Source organism: Cnephaeus nilssonii (assembly GCF_951640355.1).
Source record: "Cnephaeus nilssonii genome assembly, chromosome: 5".
NCBI lineage: Eukaryota > Metazoa > Chordata > Mammalia > Chiroptera > Vespertilionidae > Cnephaeus > Cnephaeus nilssonii.
Window position 1 is genome coordinate 44997977 of NC_137076.1, and position 26101 is coordinate 45024077.

Consider the following 26101-nt stretch of genomic DNA (forward strand, 5'->3'; position numbering starts at 1 on the left):
CAAATGTTTTTCTAGAAGCCATTTGGTTTCCTGTTTAATTCATTCACTCTTCCATCCTTCCACCTCTCCAAATACAGTAACTTCTATACATACATTGATTTGAAGAAAATATAGCCAAATGTTAACATTTATTAAATCTGTATGGTGGAATGCATTGGTGTCCATTAAATCATTCACCTTTTCTGTTATGTTTGAAAATATTTCAATCAAAAATTTTAGAGTAATGAACCCAAGGAAATGGAAATTTGCTTTTAACAAATTTATTTTTATACATTTTAATTTCAATTTTCATGATATATAAAAAATTTTCTAATATCAAAATAAACATCTCTGTGGTACAGGTATATACCATGTGTTATCTTTAACTTTAAAAAATTAATCAAGCACTATGACTTAATATGCTAAACAAAACTATTTGCCCATCCATTTGTCCCCTTTCATAGCCCCATTGTGGAGTTTTAAAATACAGTTTTGTACACATCTCCATAACTACAAAGAATAAGATTCTATATCAAAGATGTCCAGAGTTATATAGTAGAGAATTAGTGGGCTTATTCATTGACATATGATACAAACCACTAGAGAGAGAAAAGCAACATAAGCTACAGGACAAGTAAAATAGAACATTGTCAATAAAGTCAAATAATATGAAAATAATCACATCATTTAAATTTGGTGCATTAAAAACAAAGTAACTTCTTTAAAATTATTATATTTAGAATTCATAATTATTACTTACAAAGTTCCAAAAGTAATAGTACAGAGCCATAATTGTGATAAGGCACTTTAAAGAGAACAATCAAAGACCTAACAACATGGAATGCAAGAAATATCTCTAGAAGCAGTTAATCTTAGAAATAAATATGGGGGGAAATATGCATTCTTTCTATACATGCTTTCATTTTCTGAAGTAAAAGCTTTTTTAAAAAGCATCCTAGAAGGCAAAAAATATTTAGCATATATTTTAAAAAGCTGTCATCAGTAAAAGTTCAAATCTCCATTAAAAAAAAAAAATGTTTTCCTTTAAGTCAATGAGATTGACTCTTTAGAATGACACTGTCCTAGGTGCTGGCGATTGGTCTAGAGAAGTTAGCCTAATGGAGCCGGATCTAACATTACTAACCTTAAAGTTACCTTCTTTGGTAACTTTAAACTCTGCCATTCTTGGCATCTTCTTGCAAATCAAATAAAATAATGTTCTACCTCGTTTGCTCCTGGTAACACTGTGGTATATTAGTCTACTGATGAAATTAACTTTCATAAAAGATTCTATGAAAGTTTAGTCAGAAGATTAAAGAAATACTAGCCAGCATCAAAAATATCATCAGTATTCTGCTTTCACAAAAGAAAAATTCCATTTTGAGTGTACAGAACTACTGGGGATTCTCCTATACATATGATACATGTGAAAATATCATAAATGAGGAAGTATGAGTTATTCCACAGCTAAGTCAGTTATCAGGCTTCAAAGAATTGTAGCCTTCTTTCAAGAGGTCCCGCCATGTTTTCAGGAAACGTGCATTTTCTGTACACTTCAAGGCAAGCTCATCCACTTGAGCTGATACTGCAGATGTGGCTTCCAGCAGTTTGGTTAATGAAAATGCTGCCTGAAATTATATTAAAAAAAGAAAAAAGTCAAACAATAGAAGTTTATTCTTTAAATTGTCATTTCATCTTATAAGTAGTCTCAAAATAGCTTAAAACCAATGCCTAAATTATTTTCTTTAAAAGTAAAAAATCTGCAAACTAAAAAACAGGTACTCTGAGCTGACAAAATCAACACAATCAAAATACTACATGCAGGAAATATCCAACTCTTGGTGGAAAACTCACTTCTTAAATGTTTCCTTCATATAAACAACACTGATATAAAATAACACTGTTCCTAGATAACACATCTGCACTCCTTTGTACATAATTCACTTGAAACCAGTATTGCTCAGGGGAAGAAAAAAAAAGCTGTGTCAGCATTTTGTTATTTTTGAAGAAGAAGAAAAAAAAACAACAACACACAGATACTTGAGCCATGATACAATCCAGTTCATCCCCCAGTTTCCAATCTGCACAGGCGGGTCTTACTCCTCAAACTTCTCCCAGGAAGATCACACCTCATTCACTAAATCCTTCATTCACTTGACCCACTCAGGAGTCTTTAAGTCTTTAAATACAGAAACGGTGACCCCCCCTCCGATGATGTCTATGTGTTAGGGTTTCAGGTGTGTGTGTGTTTGGGGGGGGGGGGGAGGTGTCCTGTGTGTTTGTGTGTGTATGTGTGTGTGTAGTGTGTGTGTGTGTGTGTGTGTGTGTGTGTGTGTGTTCGCGCTCGCACACGGGCGTTAGTTTCTGGAAATTCGAGATTCAACAGAAACCAACCAGTCAAAGACCCCTCCCTTTGATTCCTAGCACCATTAAATGAAACAATCTGGGCTACTAGGGGCAGGGACTAACCCCTCCAAACTGGGTCCAGCGCAAAGCAAGCCTGGGAAAGAAAGACAATAGCCTGGTCAGCTGGCTCCGGGCAGGTGGCCAACCAGAACTGCGGCTCTGAGGTCCCCCGGAGGGAGCGAGAAGTCACAGCCGGATCCAGAGCGCCCTCCGACGGCGCGGGGGGCGGGGGGAGCGCAGACGGAGCCAGCACCAGTCCTGGCGGCAGAGCGCGCGGCTTCGGGTCACCGGGATGATGGAAACCAGAGGGCGAGGCAAAAAGACGGAGGGACGGGGATAGTGGAGGCATACCCCCCAATTCCTCATCGCTAAATCTAAGGGCGGATTCCGTCCCTCTGGGCGTTAGGATCCCCAGTCCCTCGCTCCGCGACCCCGCCGTGGTCGGTCTGCCAACGGGCGCCGCGTGGGGACGCAGTCGGGCACCAGTCCCCGCCACTCACGTCTCCGATCTGCAGCTCCACTTCCTCCAGCCGGTCCACCGTGGGGCTCCTGCTCGGAACTGGGCAGTCCAAACTCCCTGGGATGCCGGGGGAAGATGTGGAAGAGGCTTCAGAAGACGAGGGAGAGAAGGAAGGTGGCGGGGGCTGCGAAGAAACCCGCGCTTCCTGAGGGTCTGCCATGGAGAAGTGCTGGGACGGCCGAATCGGAACTTATCGGAACCGACACCAACCGTCTTTCAACTGCTCGCGCCCTAAGCCCAGAGGCCCCGCCTCCTCTCCCCCGAAATCCCGCCCAGGCCCCTGTGGGCGTCGGCCCAATACCGAAAACTGCATTTTTTCAGGACAGCCTATCAGATATCAGTCGATTCACCGCGGGCAGCTCCCGGCTCCAGCGCAAAGCTCCTTACAGGCGTACCAGGCTCTTCAGCAGAAGACTACAACTCCCAGGATGCCGTACGCGTCGCTTCGCCTCTCACTGCTTTTTGCTGCGAGCGCGGTGCACCATGGGGCTTGGGAGATGGCCGGACACAAACTCAATCCACCACCGGAGGCCGCGGGACACGACCCGGAAGCCTCGGCTAGCCATTGCGTCATGCATGGCGCCGGCGCAGAACGAGAAAGAGGCGGGAACGCCGTGAAGCCTGAGAGGTGGGCTGAGCAGAGAGGCCGACTTCAGCAGAGGGGTTGGTGCTTCCCGGCAGGTAATGGCGCCCCCCGAGGCCTAGAGGTCCAGCGCCCGCGGCGAGCCACCGGCAGTCCTCCTTCCGCCTGTGTCCGACGAGAGTCCTGATGACAGTGAACATGTTGGTGCCACTAGCCAAGCTGTCCTGCCCGGGTGAGAGGGAATTTCCGGAGGGGAATTAGTGGGGGAAGGTCGAGTGGGTAGGGGGAAAGGGGTCCCAGCTGGGGACGGTGGGCACCTTCCTCCTCCCACGTCTCCTCCGGTCCGCTTGCTCACGCTAACCTATGACAGAGGTCACGCCGTCCGCACCTGGTGGTGGGCCCCGGGATCCTCCTGGGACTGGGTGTCCCAAGCCCAAGAATTGACAACTAGGGTAAAGGTCATGAGCCCAGGGAATTGATCCGCACGGTCCCCCTGTGGACTCTTGAACTGAATCGTCCCCAATTCTGGCGCGGACCCTTTATCCCAAAGCTCAGGTGTTGTCTCTCGCATTGTTGGAAATGGGTAAAAGAATATTTGCACCGTGTTTCTCCTTGGTGTTGACCTGAGTTGCGTCTTTGCCGCCAACCGAACACATCTGAATGTTAATCATGGTGATTAACATTCAGATGTGCTGCCTAAGTCACCAAACTATATCGAGAGCCAGGAATCTTTCTACATTGTGTAAAATTAACTCTAGGGCCTTTATCGTGTTATGGGTGTCCCTAGAACCCTCGCGATGACACGTGAAAATACCACATTGCCTCTCCTGTCACTTTTTTTAAAAAAAGGTAGAATGATGCACTTGGATGGTGTTTTGTTTTGTTTTACTTAAAAACAAAACAAAAAAGTCTTAAAATTCCAAAAAATAAAAAATAAAAGTTCACTACAGGATCTTGAATTCTCTCACCGCTGGCTTAATTTTTTTTAATCTTATTTAAGTTAATTTTCGGTTATGGAATAAACAAGTATACATATTGCAACTTCAAGGATGTTCTTATTATGTAAATTTCATTGAAGTGGAATTCTGTCAAATTTGGCCATTGTATGTATATTAAATAAGTAAAATTTTGTTTCAAGTTCATTTTACTCATGCATGTATTACTACTACACTTAATGTGTAGCTATGTCGTGGGTTTTTTTGTTCTTGTTTTTAATATCAAAGTAGTCAGATGCTGCTATCTGCCCTACTACCTAATTTAGTTGAAGTTAGAAGTCATTCTTGGGCCAAGTGCTAACATAATTCCACCAAATTTACCATTTCCATTTTCCTTGGATGCTTAAATCATTGCCATTTTCACAGCCTAGAGTTACTACTACTGGCAACAAAGAGACAAGCACAAATGCACTGTCAGTGTGACTTTGATAGGGTGATGTTATGAGTTCAATGGACTTTTGAGCTCACTTCTCTACCAAAATTAAGCCAAGGTGCCCAAGTGTACACTTTAAAGTGAAATGTCAGATTTGTTTTCAGAAAAGGAGTAAAGGTCATGATTTTTTTTAACCCCCCAGAGGATATCAGACTACCCAGTTCCAAATATTCTCAAGAAAATCACTAGCTGTATAAGCAATAGAATTACAGTTTTGTCTGATATCAAATCATCAGTTTTCAGAAGCAGATGAAAACTTCCAAACATTAAACTACAGTAATGCTACACTAAACTAAAACTTAAAATATTGCTATGTCTTTTAATAAAAATTATAAATAATAAATATTCTTAAATGCTCTTTTGAATGATGCTATTACTATATTTGAACACTGGGACTGAGTTCTATAATATCTTTATGTGTCTTATATTTTTTTTAGATTTAGGATATGTGAAGGATTATTTAAGGTTTAAAAAATTATTCCCAATAAAACATTTCTAGTATGCATTTGCAATAGAAAAATTTAGTTTACTTGCCAACTTAAGAGTGGTTATCAAAAACAGACTTTTTTGGATGAGGAAACAAATCAAATGATTTTTTAAGGTGTTAGGATTAATTAATAGAAAACCAACTAGAAACCAGCTCTGATCCTCAATCCTAGATTTTTTAAAATATATTTTTTCAGTCTATTTCTGAGGAAAGCTAATTGAAAAAATAATAATGTTCATAATTTTTGTGCAGCATATCAGTGCTTTCATGCCTTAAAAATTAAGAAAAATTATCTACCTCTGTGTGCTACAAGATGGGCTTCAACTTCTGTTGTACCTCGAATTACTACCCACTATACTATTTATCCCCGGGATAAGGACAAACGATGGGAAGGTAGGTAATAATTTATGCAAAATTCTTGAGACTTTATAGATACTTTGTATCACTTTGTAGAGGGAAATATTTTTCATGTTACTGTAAAAATATCTAATAATATGTAGATTTATAAAATCAATTACATATTAATATTTAGAAAAACAAATATTTGCTAAATTTATAATAATAAATCTCAAAGCCAAAAGTTCATTTATGGAAGCAAAAATAAAACATGCACTGGAAGCAGAAGTAAGAGAACATACAATTAATACAGTAATATCCTTAGTACACTTCTCATGCAAATGAGAGGAGCAATTTCTGAAAATAATAATGTTCTAGACTCTAGAGCATAGTGGGTATTTATAAGCAGGTCATATTCATCCCAGACTTTTTATGTACTTCTTCAACTTTTTTTCCTCACAGGAGTGAGCATGGAGAGGTTTGCAGAAGAAGCAGATGTAGTAATAGTTGGTGCGGGCCCTGCAGGGCTATCTGCTGCTGTTCGGCTAAAGCAGTTGGCTGCTCAACATGAAAAGGACATCCGTGTGTGTCTAGTGGAGAAAGCTTCTCAAATAGGAGCTCATACTCTCTCAGGGGCTTGCCTTGATCCACGTGCTTTTGAAGAACTATTCCCAGACTGGAAGGAGAAGGGAGTATGAAAAATTGGTTTTTATGAAAAGTCTAATCTTTATTGAATCTCTATTTCCAAATTACTGGAATAATGGAAACTCTTTTCATGTAATTCTATCTTGAAAAGGATAACTACTGATTTTTTTATTTAAAAGGAGCAAGAATAGATAAAATTGTGTCAAATATAGTTATAATTTTAAGATATTAACTCATTTTTGTATAATGCCTTCTACATGTTGTATTTATGGACTGGGTTTATGAAAAGGCATTATCTTGAGAAGATCTTTTAATATTTGTACTGAAAAAAATACAGCATTTTAATTTTGAGGGTATTTCCTAACTTTATAAGTATTTATATCATTGTTCTTAATAAAGTGTTATCTAAATTTACTGGGACATTGCAATATCTAAAGCCAAGGAGTATAATCTAATTTTCTAAAGCAATGAATCATGGTCACCCATATCTAAGCCGAAAAGGCACTGGTATGATATGCAGAGAACCAAGTGTTTGTTTTACTGCTCTCATAATGGTATGGCCTTGGTTAAAATTTTATACTCTATATATTTCAGTTTTTTCTTATGTGAGATGGATTATGTTATATATATCCTACCTTTAAGGTTAGAATATTTAGTATCTGTGACTACGCTTTGTAAAGGTAAAACATTGTATAAATATTTCTGTATTTTTCCCATGTAGAGTAAACTAAATTCCAAAAATTTAACTTCTGCTGTTCTTTCTAAAATATCAAGCTCCTTTAAAGTAGAAAAACTTTAATTATGTCTAATTAATTTTCTCTTTTCAATATTATGTCAGAAATAGATATCAGTGAATGATTATTGACTAATATCAATTCTAATAGAGAAAGTTTTTCACATCAAAGCCCTATCTAGCTAGGCAGAAACAATCTATTGTATACTTGTTAATTATCTTTTTCCAAAGGAAAAATAAAACTTGTCTTATGTTTTCATCAAGCAGGAAATTACAACTTGGAGCAAGCTCCTAGGCTAAACTCCCACAGACAGGGAGACAGGAAGCCATCCTCCTTGATGTTCACATTTCAAAGATGTCTCCAAGGTCCCCAAGAAAGACATTCCTGGGATGCAAAACTGACTTATTTAAGTTTAAAAAAGATCCCCATACATCTCAAAGAGACAAAGACAGTCCAAATTTTCTAAAGAAAATGATGAAAGAAAATTGAGGAGGGTAGTTCCCTTTTTTAATTTTTATTTATACATATTTTATTGTTGACAGTATTACAGATGTCTCCCTTTCCCTCCCTATTGATCCCCTTCCACCCAGCCCCTGCTCCACCCCATGCCTTCACCACACTATTATCTGTGTCCATGTGCTATGCATATATGTATATAAGTTCTTTGGTTATTCTCTTCGCATCTCCTGAGCCACCTCCTCTCTAAGATTTGTCAGTCTATTCCATGCATTCATACCTCTGGACCTATTTTGATGGTTAGTTTATTATGTTCATTAGATTCTACATATAAGTGAGAACATGTGATATTTGTCTTTCCTCTGACTGGCTTATTTCACTTAGCATAATATTCTCAAGGTCCATCCATGCTGTCTCTTTACTTTTTGATATAGTTTTTGTTTTTTATTTGTATTTACCCTTACAAATATGAACTAAAACTTCCCTTTCTTAACATATTTTATTTCTAGGCTCCACTTAACACGCCTGTAACAGAAGACAGGTTTGCAATTTTAACACAGAAATATAGAATTCCTGTGCCAATTCTTCCAGGTAAGATATGATAAATAATCACAGAATTATAGAATTCTACAGCTGGAAGGAACGACATTTCATCTGATGAAATTCCGTCCTTTTACAGATGAGAAAGCTGAGGCCCGAGATTTGTTCCTTACCCAGAGTTACACAGCTAGCTTATGGGAAAGCAGGAGTGGAACCCAGTTATTTTGTCTTCCAGTCTAGAAGAATTGAGATAGTCTTGAAAGCCAACTAGGAATTTTTAATTTAATGCTGTAATATTGTTTTTAATTTAATAGAGTTCTAGACCAAAATTATAGAAAAGAAATTAAAATTGTGACCATAAGAGACTGTGTATATTTATGCAGAAATTATACATTGATTTGAATTTTTAAATTAAGTATTTATGCTTTTTAGTTTTATCAATAAAAAGTCAGATTTATAAAGTAAGCATTTATTTTTAGGTCTTCCAATGAATAATCATGGCAATTACATTGTACGCTTGGGACATTTAGTAAGCTGGATGGGAGAGCAAGCAGAAGCCCTTGGTGTTGAAGTATACCCTGGTTATGCTGCTGCTGAGGTTTGTATGGTTTTGTTTTGTGTTTGATATTTATAGAAAGTGATGTTTTCTTTTGAATAAGCAAAAAATGGTACAGAGGTAAAGAAATAAATATGTCGAAAAAGCCATAGGATTTTAGAATTGCAAAATTAGAAGGAATCTTAGAAAGATCTAATCCAAAGAGTACTTGAATTCTTTATATTGTACCCACATCAAATGATGGTCCAACTTATGATTGAACCCCATCAGAGATTAAAAGACCTCTAAATTTTCATTTGGTAATGGATTTTTGGTAATGCACTCTTTCTCATATTGAATAGAAATTTATATTTTATATTATATAAAACAAATCTATGCCCTCTCCCAATTGGAAAGAAACCTTTCATTTATAATTATGCCCTGCTCTTCCTTCTTCCTTACCTTTACTCTTGTGGTTTTTCTTTCCCAAGTTAAATATTCTCAATTCTTTCAATCGTGTCAATAGTTTGAGTTCCTTCAGCATTCTCACTGCCCTCTTTTGAATACATTTCTCTTTCATTCCCTTATAAGGTGCCACCCAGAATGCATACACTACTTCAAGCCTAGTGTGGAGTAGGGCTATTACCTTCTTCATTCTAGAAAATGTTATTCTGTTAATTCTTTCAAAATAACTCTTGGCAATCATATCATACTGTTGATATTCACTAAGTATTATTTGGGGAAGTTATTAAAAACAAAATCTTCACCCTAGCTGGTTTGGCTCAGTGGATAGAGTATTGGCCTGCTGACTGAAAGGTCTGGGTTCCATTCTGGTCAAGGGCACATGGCCGGGTTGCGGGCTTAATCCCTAGTAGGGGTGTGTAGGAGGCAGTCGATCAATGATTCTCTCCCATCGTTGATGTTTCTATCGCTCTCCTCTCCTTTCCTTTCTGAAATCAATAAAAATACAGTTTTAAAAATAAATAAAATGATTCACATATATCTCAGAGAATGAGTTTACAGTTAGGTTTTCTAACAGATTTGCTGAAAGAATCTCTTATTTTAGAGCCAGGGAAAATTCAAAATAATTTTGTATTTGTATTTACCCTTACAGTATGTAAGTCAAATAGAAACTCTTAGGTCCCTGTATTATACTTGCTGTTACTAGTTTGTTTTTCCAGCCCATACATATGCCTTTTGTATTTGGGGCCCAAGGTTGGGGCTTTACATTTCTCCTGGTTAAAATGTCTTGAGATTCATGTCAAAATCACAAATAGGTGGTGTGTAGAATCCATGATTTTCACTTTTTTTGAGTACACAAACACTCAAGTCTCTAATACCTCCTCTTTTTCATCCTTAAATATCATCTATAATAACAAAAGCATGCCCTGACTGGTTTGGCTCAGTGGATAGAGCGTCAGCCTGCGGACTGAAAGGCCCCAGGTTCGATTCCAGTCAAAGGCATGTACCTTGGTTGTGGGCACATACCCCGTAGGAGGTGTGCAAAAAGCAGATGATCACTGTTTCTTTCTCATCAATGTTTCTAACTCTCTATTCCTCTCTGTAAAAAAATCAATAAAATATATTTTAAAAAATAAAATAAAAATAATAAAAGCATAATATGCAAATCAACTGAATGGCCGAACAGTGGAATGACCATCAGGACGACCACGCTATGATACCCACTGGCGCCAGGCCAGCTAAGGCGGGTGCGATGCGATTGGTCAGCGGGGCCCCACCATCGCCCCATGATCATCCCACAGAGGGAGGCCCAGGCCACCAGCTAGCAGGGCAGTCAATCAAGGAGCTCCACGATCACCCCAAAGAGGGAGGCCTAGGCTACCCTGCGGTGGCGGGTGGGTGGGGCCTCTCTCTGCATGGATGATCCATTGTAGAGCCCCGGCCGGGTGGGCAGGGCCTACCTCTTTGGGGCGATCCATCGAGGGGCCCCCAGACTGAGAGAGGGTGCAGGCTGGGCTGAGGGGGAACCCCCCCGTGCATGAATTTTGTGCACTGGGCCTCTAGTTATCAATAAGATATCATTTTTGGGGGACTCTGAACCAGACTTTAGTTCTAGTTCATAGCTATATTCTGTTAATTCATTTTCTAGGTATCATATAAAATGTTTTTTCTTTTCATTTCCATTGCTGCAAACCCTTATTGTACCTTTCCACTCCTGTGCTTTCTGTTATGTGCTTTTAATGTACATTTTGTACTTTCCTATCCAAAGAGCATTTTCCTCCAGAGAGGAAACAAAAGCAGAGGAACCTATTTCTCATCCTCAGAAGTATACTTTTGACCAGTTTTCCTCCTTTCTTCTTGCTCCAGAAATAAACTTTAATCGGCTTTGGGCTGTTGTCAACCTGTTTTGTTGTTGTTAGGTTTTGGTTTGAAAGTTCTTTTTGGGGGTGTGGAAAGGGAGGGAGTCTTTACTCATTTAGGACAGAAGCTTTCCTGACACTCTTCTCTTTCCATCCATGCTGATGGTCTTCATTTGTTACAGGCCTTGATTTCAGGTTCTGTGCATGTTTTTGATATCTGAACTCTTCAAACAGCTTTTGGTTTCATCTTACTGATGTTTTATTGAGCTCTCTGATAGCTTCCCCATTTTCTTCCTGATCAAGGTGGTGACATGTCTTTCATTTCCAGCTGTTTGAGCTGTGTCTTTTATACTCTAAAAGGCAGTATTTTAAGAACATGTTTCCTTTTGCCTGAGTGTTTTAAAGCCTGTATTTCTATAATCTAGAGAACATGTTTACTTTCTAAAAAAATCTAAGGCTGCTTATTGTTTCTTTTCTAGGTCATTATGAATCCTAAGGTGATAATGAAATATGTTTTCATTTTAGGTCCTTTTTCATGAAGATGGTAGTATAAAAGGAATTGCCACTAACGATGTAGGCATACAAAAGGATGGTGCACCAAAGGTAAATGTTTTAATAATTATGTGCTTAACAAATTGACAAATTAAAAAAAAAAGAGTCAATTTAAACTTAATAATTTAGTTTTGCTACAAACTGCATGTTAAATGTATGTTAGAATAGAATTATTAATTTAGAATTTTTCTCACATTAAAAATATATAAAGGCATCTTTGAATTAAACATCATTTAGTTAAGTAGATAAAACATGTTTAAGAATAATTTTTTAAAAGATCAAAACATGCTCTGGCTGGTGTGGCTCTATTGGTTGGGTATTATCCTATGCACCAAGCAGTTATCGGTTTGTTTCCCTGTCAGGGCACATGCCCAGGTTGCAGGCTGAATCCCCAGTGGGGAGCTTGCAGGCAACAGCTGATACATATTTCTCTCTCTCATTCCTTCTCTCTAAAAATCAAGAAAACCTATTAAAAATATAATTTTTAAAAATCAATAAAAACATATTTAAGATATAAAACGTGTCAAATATTTTATTTCACTCATTCATTAATGAGGGAAGCAGTAAGATATTACAAGCAACTCAAAGAGTGTTAAAAAAAACATACATATATGTAGGTTATCAATCAACTGCATTGCCACCTGAACAATTTTCATTGCTATAGACAACAATCATTTGCATTGCTGCCTAATACCAAAGCTCTTGAGTTTTAGCTGTTACATTGCTTCTTCTAGTACAGTGATGGGCAACCTTTTGAGCTTGGTGTGTCAAACTTGGCCAAAAAACTGAGCATAACTCAGGTAGTGTGTCACTTTGAGGAAAAAACTAACTCCAAGACTCTAGTCGCAAATGTTTCATCCTCAGGAGCAGCAAATGTTTCATCCTCGGCATGCGGCCGCGTGTCATCAGAAATGGCTACGCGTGTCAGTGCTGACACGCGTGTCATAGGTTTGCCATCACTGTCTAGTAGTTTGACTGGCTAAATCAGTATCAGATGAGGTCTTGAGACTTGGCATGTCTGATAGTTATGGCCTCAAAAGCTGTGTTTGTTTGTTTGTTTGTTTGTTTGTTTTTGTTGTTGTTTTTCCTCACACGAGGATATTTTTCCATTGATCAGGGCCATCTGTGGGGTGACCGGCAGGCAGGGCGTTAAGGGGCCCCCGCTGGCACCGGCCCTGCCCTCTGCCGCCACCACCACAGGTCGAGCATTATGCTAAGCGAAATAAGCCAGTTGGAGAAAGATAAATATTACATGATCTCACTCATTTGTGGGATATAATGAACAACATAAACTGATGAACAAAAGTAGATCCAGAGACAGAGAAGCATCGATCAGATTTTCAAACCTCAGAGGGAAGGCAGGGGAGGGTGGGAGAAGGGGATAGTGATCAACCAAAGGACTTGTATGCTTGCAGATAAGCATAACCAGTGGACACAGACAGTAGTCAGGCAAGAGCATGTGCTGGGGGGCGGGGGTGACTGGGGAGAGGTCAATGGGGGAAAAAGGAGTCATGTAATACTTTCAACAATAAAGAATTTAAATTTTAAAAAAAAGTCATGGGATGTAAAGTACAGCATAGGGGATATAGTCAATAATCTACAAATATAAAAGCCAAGAGACTGGAACGACTGGTCGATATGACGCACACTGTGGCAACCAACCACCCGTGGCCCCTCCCCCTGGCCGGCTCCACCTCCAACCATCCTCCCTACCCCAATCAGGGGCAGGGCCGGCCAGCCAACAGCCCACGGCCCCTTACCCCCCACCCCCCGCTGGCCCTGCCCTGATCGACCCCATTGGGGTCGGACCCCACCCGTGCACAAATTCATGCACCAGGCCTCTAGTATTGTAATAACTATGGTACAAGTGGGTACTTGAAATATCTGGGGATAACTTTGTAAAGTATATGATTGTCTAAGAAATATTCTATACACCTAAATCTAATACAAAATAATATTGAATTTAATTAAAAAATAAAATTTAAATAAAAACAACTAAAAAGAAAGACAACACGATGAAAAATGTGCAATATCTCAAAAATTGACAACTTACAGAATGGCAAGTCACGGTGATCACTAATCATACAGAAAGATACTTGGATACCTTTTCTTCAGTCCACATCTTAAATGTCATTTCTCCAAAAAGGCCAATCCTGTCCAGAATAGTTCCCTTCTATTATTTTCTCTCATAACACCCAGTACTTTCTTTTATAGCATTAGGTCATATTTTCTTTTTATATACTTAGGTATTTACATAATGTCTGCCTCTATGACTAGCCCAATGGAAAGGGACATGTCTTTTTTTATTCATCTCTATATTCCCAATGACTAACATAGAACCTAGAACATTGTAGGTGTTCATTTAATATTTCTTGAGTCAAAAAGAAATGCTGAAAATAGTAGTCAGGAAGATGCAAATTAACATAGCAGTGAGTTATTCCTACACTTAGCTAAGATGTATAAGGAACAGTTATATCTAGGGAAAAGGGTCTTTTTATTTAGTGCTGGTGGAAATATTCATTGTTTCTGGCTCTTTAGAAGGCAATCTGGCAATGTCTGATAAAGTAACAATAGGTGTGCCCTTTGAGCTAACAGTGCCAGTCCTCAGAGTCTATCTTACAGGAATAAAAGCACCAATAGTAAAAGGATACACACACACAGAAGGGTGTATGTTTTATAACATTGTTTATTGTTGCAAATAAACTGGAAACAGAGTGAATGGCTATCACCCACTAGCTGAATAACCTATGGTATTTCCACCTGGACTACTACCAGCCAATAAAGAGAAAGATTTGAGCTATTCAGTGACTTGAAAAGATTCCCAGGAAATCTTTTAAGTGAGAAAGGTAAGACACACAAAAATTTGTATTATATGATCCTATGTTTGTAAAATAAACCCCCAATAGTTTAAGTGTATATGCATCTCCAGATGTGTATGTGTATATATATTTGGGTAAAACCTCACATACTAGGTTGTTAACATAGTTTATGGATGAGTGAGGTGTAATGAGAGGAAGGAGATAAGAACAAAATTAAAAGTTCCTGAGTAATTTGTAGGATGTATGTGCATGTACAATATACATGTATGCATATATATGACATGAGTAAGCACTGTACAAGAAAATAGACATTACCAGTAAACATATGAAAGATATTCAAATTCTCTAATAACCAAAAATACTAAATTAATAATGAAATAATTCTCACCATTTAGACTGAAAATATTTGGCACCAAGGATATTCATCTGAGCAGTACTTATAACAACAGTGAAACACTGGAACAACCTACATGTCCAACTATTAAGAATTGGTTGAAAAATTAAGGGAATCTATTCAAGCATTCAAAATGAATGCTTTATTTGGTATATATTGCCTTAGGTAAATCACTACTATAATAATAAAAGGGTAATATGCTAATTAGACCAGATGTCTTCTGGACGTCATTCCAGACGTCCTTCCTGACGAAGCTGGGGCCAGAGGAAGCCAGCCCGGGTCCCGGGTGCCTGCCCATGGCCAGAGGAGGGGAGCCTGGGTCCCCGGTGCCGGAGGGAAGCCGGTGCCGGCAGCCGGGGGAAGGAAGGCCTACTCTTGCACGAATTTTCATGCATCAGACCTCTAGTTGTGATATAATACAAAAACAGTAATAAAACAGTTTGCCAGTGTAAAATTATTTTTGGTGTGACTGTGTCTGCATACTCACATATGCAAATATGTGAGTAGAGAAATATCAGTAATGATATATTTCATGACACTTTCCTGATTATTCTGTATTTCTTTATTCAGTAACTTTATTGAGTACCTACCATGTGCTAGATGTAAGTATCCTATATAATAAAAGGCCAGAGATCGTAATGGCATCACGACCATAACAACCGTTAGACCAGAATCACCATGGCCCCTCGCCAGGCTGGCCCTGCCCCCAAGCAATCAGTTAGGGTCAATCAGGTAGGCAGGCAGAGTGGTTAGGGGCAATCAGGCAGGCAGACCAGCGGTTAGGAGTGATCAGGTAGGCAGACGGCCCCTCTCAGGGCTGGCCCCGCCCCCCAGCAAGCAGTTAGGGGTGATCAGGTAGGCAGGCAAGTGATTAGGGGTGATCTGGCAAGCAGCCAGAGGCGGTTAGGGGTGATCGGGCAGGCAGGGGAGCAGTTAGGGGCCTCAGGCAGGCAGGCAGAGGGGTTAGAGGCGATCAGGCAGGCAGGCAGGTGAGCGGTAGGAGCCAGCGGTCCCGGATTGTGAGAGAGATGTCCCAGATTGGAGAGGGTGCAGGCCAGGCTGAGGGACACACACACACACACACATGCACGAATTTCATGCACCTGGCCTCTAGTCTATATATAAAAAAGCCTAAGCAACCATTATGACCCATCAGTATGATGAGCACTGACCACCAGGGGCTAGACACTCAACACAGGAGCTGCCCCATGGTGGTCAATCCACTCCCACAGCCAACTTCCCGCGGTCCCTTCCCCTGGCCGACCAACCTTCTACAGTCCCTCCCTCAGGCCAGCTGGCCAGCCCCAATGGCCCCAATGGCCACAATCATTCCGATCGCCGGCCAGGCTGAGGGACCCCACCCATGCATGAATTCGTGCACGGGGCCTCTACTAAAATATAAGAGAGCAAAAGATATAAGATTTTAATCATAGCTTTTTTCCCCTTGGAGAAAACATTTGTTTTACAATGTACATTCAACAATACAGAACAAGTAAAAGTGAAAAAGGCAACTAGATGAATATATTTAGTATGATCCTATTTGTGTTAGAAGGATATAAATAGGCTCTGTTTTTCATTCATGGAAATTTTCTGCCATGAAAATTTCACAAGAAAACTATTATTTTTTGCTTCAAATGATGGGACTGGGAAGTCAGGAACAGTGGGGAAATGGCCTTTCACTTTTCGCTTTATATTTGTTTGTAGAGAATTTGGGGGGGCAAAAGTGCTTTATTTGCTGTTTTAATTCTTACAAACTTTAATTTTTACAAACTTAACTGTTCAATCAAGTACTTTTGAAGTAAAATAGAAAAATATCACAAAGACACAAAATATATTATTAAATTTCAATTAGATTCCACTTATAACAGTACTTAATTTTACTTCTAATATATGTGCATTGTCTCTACTATACCCGACTCATAGTTCACTTCAAAACTGACCAGGATGTGAATATGTTTTAAATTATCAAATGTTGCAATTTAACATGTTTTTATTTCTTAGACAACATTTGAGAGAGGACTAGAACTACATGCCAAAGTTACAATTTTTGCAGAGGGTTGCCATGGACATCTAGCCAAGCAACTGTATAAGAAGTTTGATTTGAGGGCCAATTGTGAACCCCAAACCTACGGAATTGGACTGAAGGAGGTATCCTGGCTTGTTTTTGTAATTCTTATGTTAAAATACGGAACTTTAAATTCATTGTATTATAATGCTGATTTAATTTTGCAGTTATATTTTTCATTGACTTAAAATGTTATGACTGAAAATATTTGGGATATTTTTCAAAGGGCTAGAAAATATTACAATCAAAATTCATTATTATCTAAATTGCATCTATATGTTGTAATTGTTTTATCAAATATTGCTGAAAGAAGTCTTGAACTTGAAAATATTTGTAACATTTATTTTTTTATTGTAATGCCATTTCCCGTGATAGTATTGGACCTGCTATTCATATGCTAATTATAGGATGACCACATCCTATAAGAATTGTTCATTCAAAATTGTAATGTGAAGATAACTTCGTTTATGAAACTTACACTCAGTCATGGTATATTGACATGAAACCTAAAATTTAGTTAGGTTAAGTGTTGTATATTTTCTCAATTTATCCATTCGCTAGACTATTAGCATAATATGCTAATTAGACCGGATGTCCTTCTGGATGAAGCCGGGACTTCGAGGGAAGCCCAGGTCCAGTGCCTGCAGGCGGCCAGAGGGAAGCCTGGGTCCCGGGTGCCAGAGGGAAGCTGGTGCCAGCAGCCGAGGGAAGAAAGGCCTACTCTTAAACGAATTTTGTGCATTGGGCCTCTAGTTAGAATATAAGTTTCATTATATCCTTTTGTTTAAATTTATTTTTAGGGTAAAGCTCAGAAAGGTTCAATTCTATATATAAGTAGGTTCATTATATTGTGAATAAGTGTTTGTTTGGTAGATTGCACATATTACCTGCTTTTTAGACAATATCTTAGATGGAAATTATTTAAAATTTGAACTTACCATTCTAAAACTAGGATGAATAATTTGCTTAATTTGAGGAGGGGGCTGTGCAAGAAACAGTAAAATATTTTACTTGAAGAATAACAGAGTGTACAGTACCAGATCTTAAGTGTACCTTATAAAAAAATTAATTTTTAAAAGGTTAATACACACATGTTACCACCACCCAGATTAAGACATAGAATATTACCAAAACCCCAAAAGTTGCCCTCATCTCTTCTGGGCTGTTTCCTAGAATCGTATGAAAGTCTTATAGATTTGAACATCTTAATGTATAAAAGTGTTCATAACATTTCTGACCTTTCTCTTTACTCCGATTCATCATGCTACATTTTTGGTATCATTTTCTTTGACATTTAAAGTATTTTTTTTATGTTTCTCTTGTTACAGTTTTTACTTGTAATTTTCATAAATAAGACAAACTTGGTAAGTTTTATACATTGTAGTGACATAAAAAAATTAAATAATACTCTAGGACTTTTTTTTTTAAGCTATGGCTTATTGATGAAAAGAAGTGGAAACCTGGAAGAGTAGATCACACTGTTGGCTGGCCCTTGGACAGACACACTTATGGAGGCTCTTTCCTCTACCATTTAAATGAAGGGGAACCCCTGGTGGCTCTTGGTTTTGTGGTAAGTTATACGCCCATTATGGAAAGTTCTGTTAGTCACTGGATCATCAAGGTTATAAAACAAGGGTTTTGAATCTGAAGAATGTAAAATGCTTTACTTAAAGCTTATGTTCTAATGTAATCAGCATGTAAAGTGCTTATGGTTATTAGAGACATTAGTCTACTTAACACACATAGCTTTACTACTAGGAGCTCCTCTGTGTCAGGCACTGCTAGATATTTCACTGAGAACTCTAAGTTTCATAAAATCCTATGAAGTAGGTATAGCCTTTTTTACTGATGGGAAGTCCAAACAAGTTAAACAACTTTCCCAAATACACCTATTAAATGACAGAGGCAGTTACACACTTCAAAGCCCATTTCCATTATGGCATGCTGCCCCTGAAAATTTAGTCAGCACTGGGTTTGAACTTACAACTTTTTAAAAACATGAGCATTTTCTCCCTTTTTGGCCACTTATATCTTTAGTAAATTACATCTTGAACATCACGAGGAACAGAAAAATAGCGAATTTCTGTACCTTGGAATTGGTGGCAGTTTATTGTTTAATGTCATGATTAAACCTGCATATGAACCATTGTTAAACTTAGGTGCTTTCTGAAATTCAGACAAGTTTCAGTAGGATCACCTTTGTGTAGTTATTCTAGTGACTTAATCTTTTCAAAGCAAAAAAGGCATGGTTATTAATTTCAGCACTACAGTAATGCCTTTAAAATGTAACCTTTTATATTTCTTATCCTCTTTTTTCTAAGTATGATTATATCCTGTTTATTTTTGCCTCAGTAGTACTGCATATAGCTTATTTATTGGTAGAGTTGGTATTGATAACTGAATAATTATTACAATTCCTTTTGTAGAAACACAATGTGAGGGACACTTACCTACAAATATTTTTCTAATATGGACTTCGATAAATAGAGCACAGTGATTTATTAATGTATTCCAAATATTTAAAGTTTTCTTATTAACACAAGGTATTCTTTTGTTTACACTTTCTTTTCCAAACATTTTATTTAGTTATTTATTTAAATTTAGGTTACTATGTATATTTCTCTAAGTACTTTGAGTATAAGAAATTTAATGTACATGTTTTCTGATAAAAATTGCTCACATTTTAGCTTGATATAATTTGAAATCAAATGTCTAATTGCATAAATATATCAAATTTAATTATAAAAATTTTAAGGTTGGTCTGGACTATCAAAATCCATACCTGAGTCCATTTAGAGAGTTCCAGAGGTGGAAACACCATCCTAGCATTCAGCCAACATTGGAAGGTGGAAAAAGGATTGCGTACGGAGCCAGAGCTCTCAATGAAGGTGGCTTTCAGGTAAGTCTCCCAACTTTTTTATTCTTTATTTATGTATTATAAATTCAACATTGAAAATATAATGTTATGAAGAATAGAAAATCACTTCATGGGGAGAAATTTAGGTAATTCAGCAAGTCACCTAGTATTTATAAGACTCTGTCACACTGTAGTTAAATAAATTACACCATGAATTTAAAGAATATATTGACTTCACTGGCTTTTTTTGTTTTTTAACCAGAAAGGTAAAACTATGTGACCCAAGATATTTTTCTTTATCCTTTTTTATAATTTTTAATATATATATTTTTTTCTTTCAGAGAGGAAGGGAGAGGAAGAGATAGAAATATTAATAATGAGAATCACTGATTGGCTGCCTCCCACATGCCCCCCACTGGGCATGGAGCTTACAATGGAACCTGGGAATGTGCCTTGACCAGGCTCAACCACTGAGCAACACGAGTTGGGCCTTTTATTCTTTAGCTGCCAGGAAATTCCAAGGCAAATTCTAGGTTTTGTTATATTCAATAGCACATACACATTCTCATTTTAAAACATCTGCTTTGTGTGTTTCAACATCTCAGATGGATTTTAGGGAAAAAAACCTAAACTTTTTACTTAAATTTTCCGATTTAAATAGTCAAAGTTTCAGAAACTTATTTTCAGTTAGTTTTAAAGACCATAAAAGCAGTAATTTGGAACATTGTTTTATTTTTATTGATCTAACAAGTATTACATGACTATTTTTATTGTCCTTCAGTCTATACCCAGAGCTCACCTTTATCTAATAGGTTTCTAATTATTTGTAGCCCTAGTTTAATGAATGTTCCAGAATACAGCATTTCTGAGTGAACTTTTCCTTGTTCCAGCATGCCCCCTACTGGGGTTGGAGCTCACATTGCAACCTGGGCATGTGCCCTGACCAGGCTCAACCACTGGTCAACCCAGAACAAAATGCCTGTAACACTGTCCACACAGGGGATCCTCCCAGAACTTAAAAACACACATTTTCATTGTGCCATCCAATTTTTACTCTTAGGATTTAAGCACCAATTTGGAAGAACTTGCACTAACAATCCACATCTTGTCTTCTAGTTCTTGAATCAAATTTAGTGTTAACAAGATCACAGCCTTGAGAAGTGCTGTCATTATCCAAGTTTTTAGCCATTATCTGGTTTCAGCTAATGGCATTCCAGAAAGTCCTTTACCCATACTGTCTGCTCTGTGATCCTGATGTGATGCTCTTGAGTTTGGTCCAAGAGAACTACAGTCATAAATTCATTCCCACATGTACTGTAAAAAGGTTGGGGTCCTTTTACCAGCATTCTTCTACCTCGTTTTGCTTCTCACCACCTTTCCCTTATAGTTAGAATTTTCTAATTGAAGGGACCTGTGGCCACAGATTGGTCATCATGTCTTCCTGCAGCCGATGGCAGTTGTTTCCCCATTAATTATCTGTCCTCTGAGTCGCTTTCAGCACCATCAGCCAAACTTGACCATCCACCACTTTCTCAACAAAGACCATGGCTTCCTTTAGGAAACCCACAGAGAAGAAAAAATGCAGGAGGAATGAACAACTCTGTCTCGCCTCTCTCCTTTCCTTTTCAAACTATAGATTATAGTACATTTTCCCATGCAAACAACCTACAATTTAGGTGCCACATTATGGGATTTATATAAGCTTTTATTGGCTAACACAAAAATATCACCAGCCTTTATTACATTATTCCTTATCAGTAATGTATATTGAGGCCCAAACAACTATCTTAAAATTATGAGGGGGAAATTCAACTTATTCTCAAGTTAATTAAAATGTTATTTAAGGTAATAGCTAATTGTGATGCCATGATTAGAACCTATGTTTCCATCCGTAGATATCAAAGTAAAATAAAAAGTGTATACAGAGGTAAGGTACCATCCTTAGTATATCATGTTACCATGATGTAAAAGCAGATCACAATTTAGATAAGTCATCCAGGTTTAGGGAATATTTTTCACTATGATATGTGTACATGAAAACATTTTATTTAAATGTTCAACCTCTGGTCTTAAATCTACTTCATATAGGTTAGTCATGGGAAGAAGGAAAAATTTGTAATAGAAAAATGGTAATAATTCTAATCCTCATTCATTGGGGAGGGGAAAAAACTGCCCTTGCTCTGTGTTTTTGTTTTTTTTTCCTTCAGTATATTCATTTTCTTCTTTTTTAAAGAAATGTTTCTCTATATCTTTAAACTTACTTAAGAGGCTAATAATGTGGAGTGGTCAGTTTTGCATGTTTAATTTGAGCTAACAGTACACTTTAAATGTTTCTTTCCTTAGTCTATACCAAAACTCACCTTTCCTGGTGGCTTACTAATTGGCTGTAGTCCTGGTTTCATGAATGTTCCCAAGATTAAAGGTACCCACACAGCAATGAAAAGTGGAGTTTTGGCAGCAGAATCTATTTTTAATCAACTAACTAGTGAAAATCTCCAATCAAAGACGATAGGTAAGAACTTCCTATTTATTTAAAGTATAGAAATTGGTTAGGTTTTCATTGAAACATTGATTTCAAGTTGGAGAGTACTGCATTACATTACACACATATAACATACACAGTAAGATACCTCACAAATACCGAAGTGTCTTGTCTGAAAACAGGAGAGCTGTGCAAACTGCAGAATCCAGCACCATCCTTGGCAGGGGTGGCAAGCACCAGCATTGATGACACTTCTACTGCGGTGGAGAGGAACAGCTAGCACTTAGGCCTCAGTGAGCCCTTAGTCTAAAAAGACCTTCTAATGATTCTCCACTTTTCTCAGAGTAAACGCCAAAGTTCCCTCACCCTCTGACTTCACCTTAGTCAAATACCACTCTCACAGTGAATCCAATTGATTTGCAACACACAGCACTCTCAACACCCTCACCCCACACAAAGTTTTCTATAATTTTTTCCACCTGATACACTACATAATTTATCAACTTTGTCTTTGTCTCCTGTCTCTTAGAAGGACAACCTGATTATGCCTTCAAATCTTTGTAGGAAAGGAGGCCTAGGGTGTGGGAGAAGAAAAGTAGAACAGAAACAGCAAGGTGGAATGTGATGGTTGAGGAGTGGAACATTTTTCTAATTTTCTTGCCAAGTATCTTACCTTTTTGGACCAACTTGTCATGTAAGCATAATACCACACACAGAAAGTACTGGAGCAAGTACATCCAGACTGGGAATAATGACTGGAAAGAACATAGTCACTGCCTGGCTGGTGTGGATAAGGAGTTGAACATCGACCCATGAACCAGGAGATCACGGTTTGATTCTGGGTCAGGGCACAGCCAGGTCATGGGCTCGATCCCCAGTAGAGGGCTTGCAGGAGGCAGTCGATCAATGATTCTCATCATTGAACTTTCTCTCTCTTTCCTTCTCTCCGAAATCAATAAAAACATTTAAAAAAATAGTCATTATGTAACTCACAAACATTTATAAGAACAACTTTGTCCCATTAAGTATTAAATGCATGCACCAAGTATTAGGTATTGTTACAATTTCCTAGGGCTGCCCCAACAAAGTACCACAAACTGGGTGGCTTAAAACAACAGAAAATTTGAGTTTTACAGGCTAGCAGTTTGAAACTAAGGTGTTGGCAGGACCATACTCTGTGTAGTCTCTGGGTGAATCCTTCCTTGCCTCCCAAGCTTCTGAAAGCCTCAGGCATTCACTTGGTTTGTGATAGAATTAACTCCAATCTCTGCCTCCATCTTCTGCTTGTCTGTCCCCCATAAGGACCCCAGTCTGGATTAAGGGCTCCCTCTACTCCAATATGACCTCATCTTAACTATTACATCTGCAACAACCCCATTCTGACCCATTCTTAAATACTGGGAGGTTTGGACTTTAAAATATCTTTTTTGGGGAGACACAATTCAACCCGTAACAGAAGTATTTCATTGATCACTTTTAATTTTTTTTTTTACTTTTATAGGAAGCATAAACTCTTTATCTTGAGCTTCCTTTTCAGGTTCCCTACTTTTAAAACTTAACTTTCCATGCTACCAGTATAAGAAATCAAATTTAGATGCTGCCAACATTTATATGAAACTATCTTCATGTGCTCTTGTGACCACCTGTTTTTTAAATTTAAGATTGACTCATCAGAAGTTTCAAAATAACTTGATTAACGTACTTTATACTCCTTGAGACAATTTCACACATAACATTTCGTATTTTTAATAAAAGGACTCCAGGTAACTGAGTATGAGGACAATTTGAAGAAATCATGGGTGTGGAAAGAGCTATATTCTGTTAGAAATATAAGACCGTCCTGCCATGGATTCCTGGGTTTATATGGAGGGATGATTTACACTGGAATCTTTTACTGGATATTTAGAGGAATGGAACCATGGACTCTAAAACATAAAGGTAATTACAACATATTTGAGTGTGTTATAATCATTAAAACTCATGAATGGAATCCATTAAGCAGTTGAAGAGTGATCTTTATTTGTTTTAAATTTGCTTTATTAATGACAGATTCAGTCTAAGTGAACAGCGTATCATTATTATGAGCGTAGTCTTATTTCTTTGGTATATTTTCAAGTTTGTTTGTTTTTTAAGTACTTTAAAATTAGTGTTGTATATTTATTTAAAATCTTCCTCAAAACTTTTGAAGGTGCTGACTCTGATCGGCTCAAGCCAGCCAAGGATTGCACACCTATTGAGTATCCGAAACCTGATGGACAGATTAGTTTTGACCTTCTGTCATCTGTGGCTCTGAGTGGTACTAATCATGAACATGACCAGCCAGCACATTTAACCTTAAAGGATGACAGTATACCTGTAAATAGAAATCTGTCAATATATGATGGGCCCGAGCAGCGCTTCTGCCCTGCAGGTCAGTACTGTATTTCTATTCATTCCTATTCGCTTTAAACATGTAAGAAATGTTTCCATTGCTTGGAAATTATAAATGACTCCTATATCCAGCTTTCTTTAGAAAATATTATTTTATGGTTTTTACTCTCGCAATGTTAAAATAGGGACTTCTTTTGAAGCCTAATTCAGAGGACATTTCTCAAGAGGTCTTTCTGTGTCTACCCTCGGGCCAAGATAAGGCCCACAGAAAACCAAACTGCCCTGATCGGTTTGGCTTAGTGGATAGAGCGTCGAACCTTCGGACTGAAGGGTCCCGGGTTTGATTCGTCAAGGGCATGTACCTTGGTTGTGGGCACATCCCCAGTGGCGGTGTGCAAGAGGCAACTGATCGATGTTTCTCTCTCATCGATGTTTCTAACTCTATCCCTTTCCCTTCCTCTCTGTTAAAAAAAAAAATCAATAAAATATATTTTTTTAAAAAAAGAAAAAGAAAACCAAAGAATACCTCTTTCCACATTCCCATAACTTTAAAAACAATTTGTTTTTAAACAAAATGCTAAAATACAAGCTATAGCCACATTCAGCTCAAGGAAATGGTCCCAAATTTGAAATTCATCATGAATACTGTATCTTTTAGTGCTGAGTTTTCAACTAGAATTATAAAATGGTAACTGAGTCTCAAATGATACACTAAAATAGTGCTCAGCTGTGTAAAAATTAGTACACTGTGGAGAGGGACTAGAATGTCTCTTTGAGGGCAGGGACTTTGTCTTTTGACTTTATTATTTTAACCATTTCTGTCATAATACCAGGTTATAAACAGGGTTAAGACTGGCTCTGTTTTGTTTTTTTCAGCTACAGCAGCATATAGCACATTATATATACAGAATTGTAACTCAAAAGCAGCCAAGATCTTTGTAATATGCTCTATGAGTAAACATTCTGAAAACAAACTTTCAAGGTTTCTGTAGCTACTATTTCAAGGACTTCAATTTCTATTTTTGAATTTTGAAAGTTCAAAGAGTTAGGTACTTAACAATATTATTTCTCCTTACAGGAGTTTATGAATTTGTACCATTGGAACAAGGTGATGGATTTCGGTTACAGATAAATGCTCAGAACTGTGTGCATTGTAAAACGTGTGATATTAAAGATCCAAGTCAGAATATTAACTGGGTGGTACCTGAAGGTGGTGGAGGACCTGCTTACAATGGAATGTAAACTATAACTAATTTCATTTGCAGGCAAGTCTGATAAACACTTTCTTTAAAATGTATGGTAAGCTAACTCTAAAATGTTGAGAAGTTAGCAAGTGTCAACATATAGCATATTACTGATCAGAATGTTCATAAAAAATCAGGGAAATAGAAATTTTATACTATACCTAAATTTGTCCCATAAAAAACTATCAATATTTATCTTAAATAAAACTTTATTAGTGATGTAGCATTTACTTACCTCTTCAATTCTTCGGAGATTCATTACCAACAGCAAAAATAAAGCTGAATGTGGCCTTTTGTGTACATTTGACTTGCCAAATTCAAAACTTCAAGTATAAAAATAAATGTATA

The 26101-nt window shown here is 37.8% G+C and overlaps 2 protein-coding genes across 3 annotated transcripts; one reads left to right on the forward strand and one right to left on the reverse strand.

The window, feature by feature from the left end:
• Positions 1–234: 234 nt before the first annotated feature.
• Positions 235–3351, reverse strand: LOC307099216 (renal cancer differentiation gene 1 protein). 2 transcript variants are annotated; one of them, XM_079770430.1, is made up of 3 exons: positions 3207–3351; positions 2886–3029; positions 235–1607 (listed from the first exon to the last, which is right to left on the reverse strand). In XM_079770430.1, exons 1-3 carry the CDS (start codon positions 3216–3218, stop codon positions 1452–1454), a joined length of 312 nt encoding a protein of 103 aa, XP_079626556.1. In that variant the 5' UTR covers positions 3219–3351; the 3' UTR covers positions 235–1451. The 2 variants fall into 2 exon arrangements, with proteins under 2 accessions (XP_079626556.1, XP_079626555.1); XM_079770429.1 differs by lacking the exon at positions 3207–3351 and having other exon boundaries at positions 2886–3176.
• A 146-nt stretch (positions 3352–3497) lies between these two features.
• Positions 3498–25979, forward strand: ETFDH (electron transfer flavoprotein dehydrogenase). The gene is made up of 13 exons (XM_079770427.1): positions 3498–3720; positions 5656–5796; positions 6202–6431; positions 8084–8165; positions 8594–8712; positions 11496–11573; positions 16737–16883; positions 18230–18370; positions 19556–19699; positions 22001–22169; positions 23895–24077; positions 24328–24549; positions 25588–25979. The coding sequence occupies exons 1-13, from the start codon at positions 3675–3677 to the stop codon at positions 25749–25751; spliced, it is 1866 nt and encodes a 621-aa protein (XP_079626553.1). The 5' UTR covers positions 3498–3674; the 3' UTR covers positions 25752–25979.
• Positions 25980–26101: the final 122 nt, after the last annotated feature.

Bases quoted from the DNA above. Each gene is read 5' to 3' on its own strand.
- LOC307099216 (XM_079770429.1), bottom strand. From the start codon at position 3,065: ATGGCAGACCCTCAGGAAGCGCGGGTTTCTTCGCAGCCCCCGCCACCT. The intron at 1,608-2,885 runs GTGAGTGGCGGG...ATATAATTTCAG, and splicing joins TGGAGCTGCAGATCGGAGAC to GCAGCATTTTCATTAACCAA.
- ETFDH (XM_079770427.1), top strand. From the start codon at position 3,675: ATGACAGTGAACATGTTGGTGCCACTAGCCAAGCTGTCCTGCCCGG. The intron at 8,713-11,495 runs GTTTGTATGGTT...TTTTCATTTTAG, and splicing joins CTGGTTATGCTGCTGCTGAG to GTCCTTTTTCATGAAGATGG. The intron at 19,700-22,000 runs GTAAGTCTCCCA...TTCTTTCCTTAG, and splicing joins TCAATGAAGGTGGCTTTCAG to TCTATACCAAAACTCACCTT.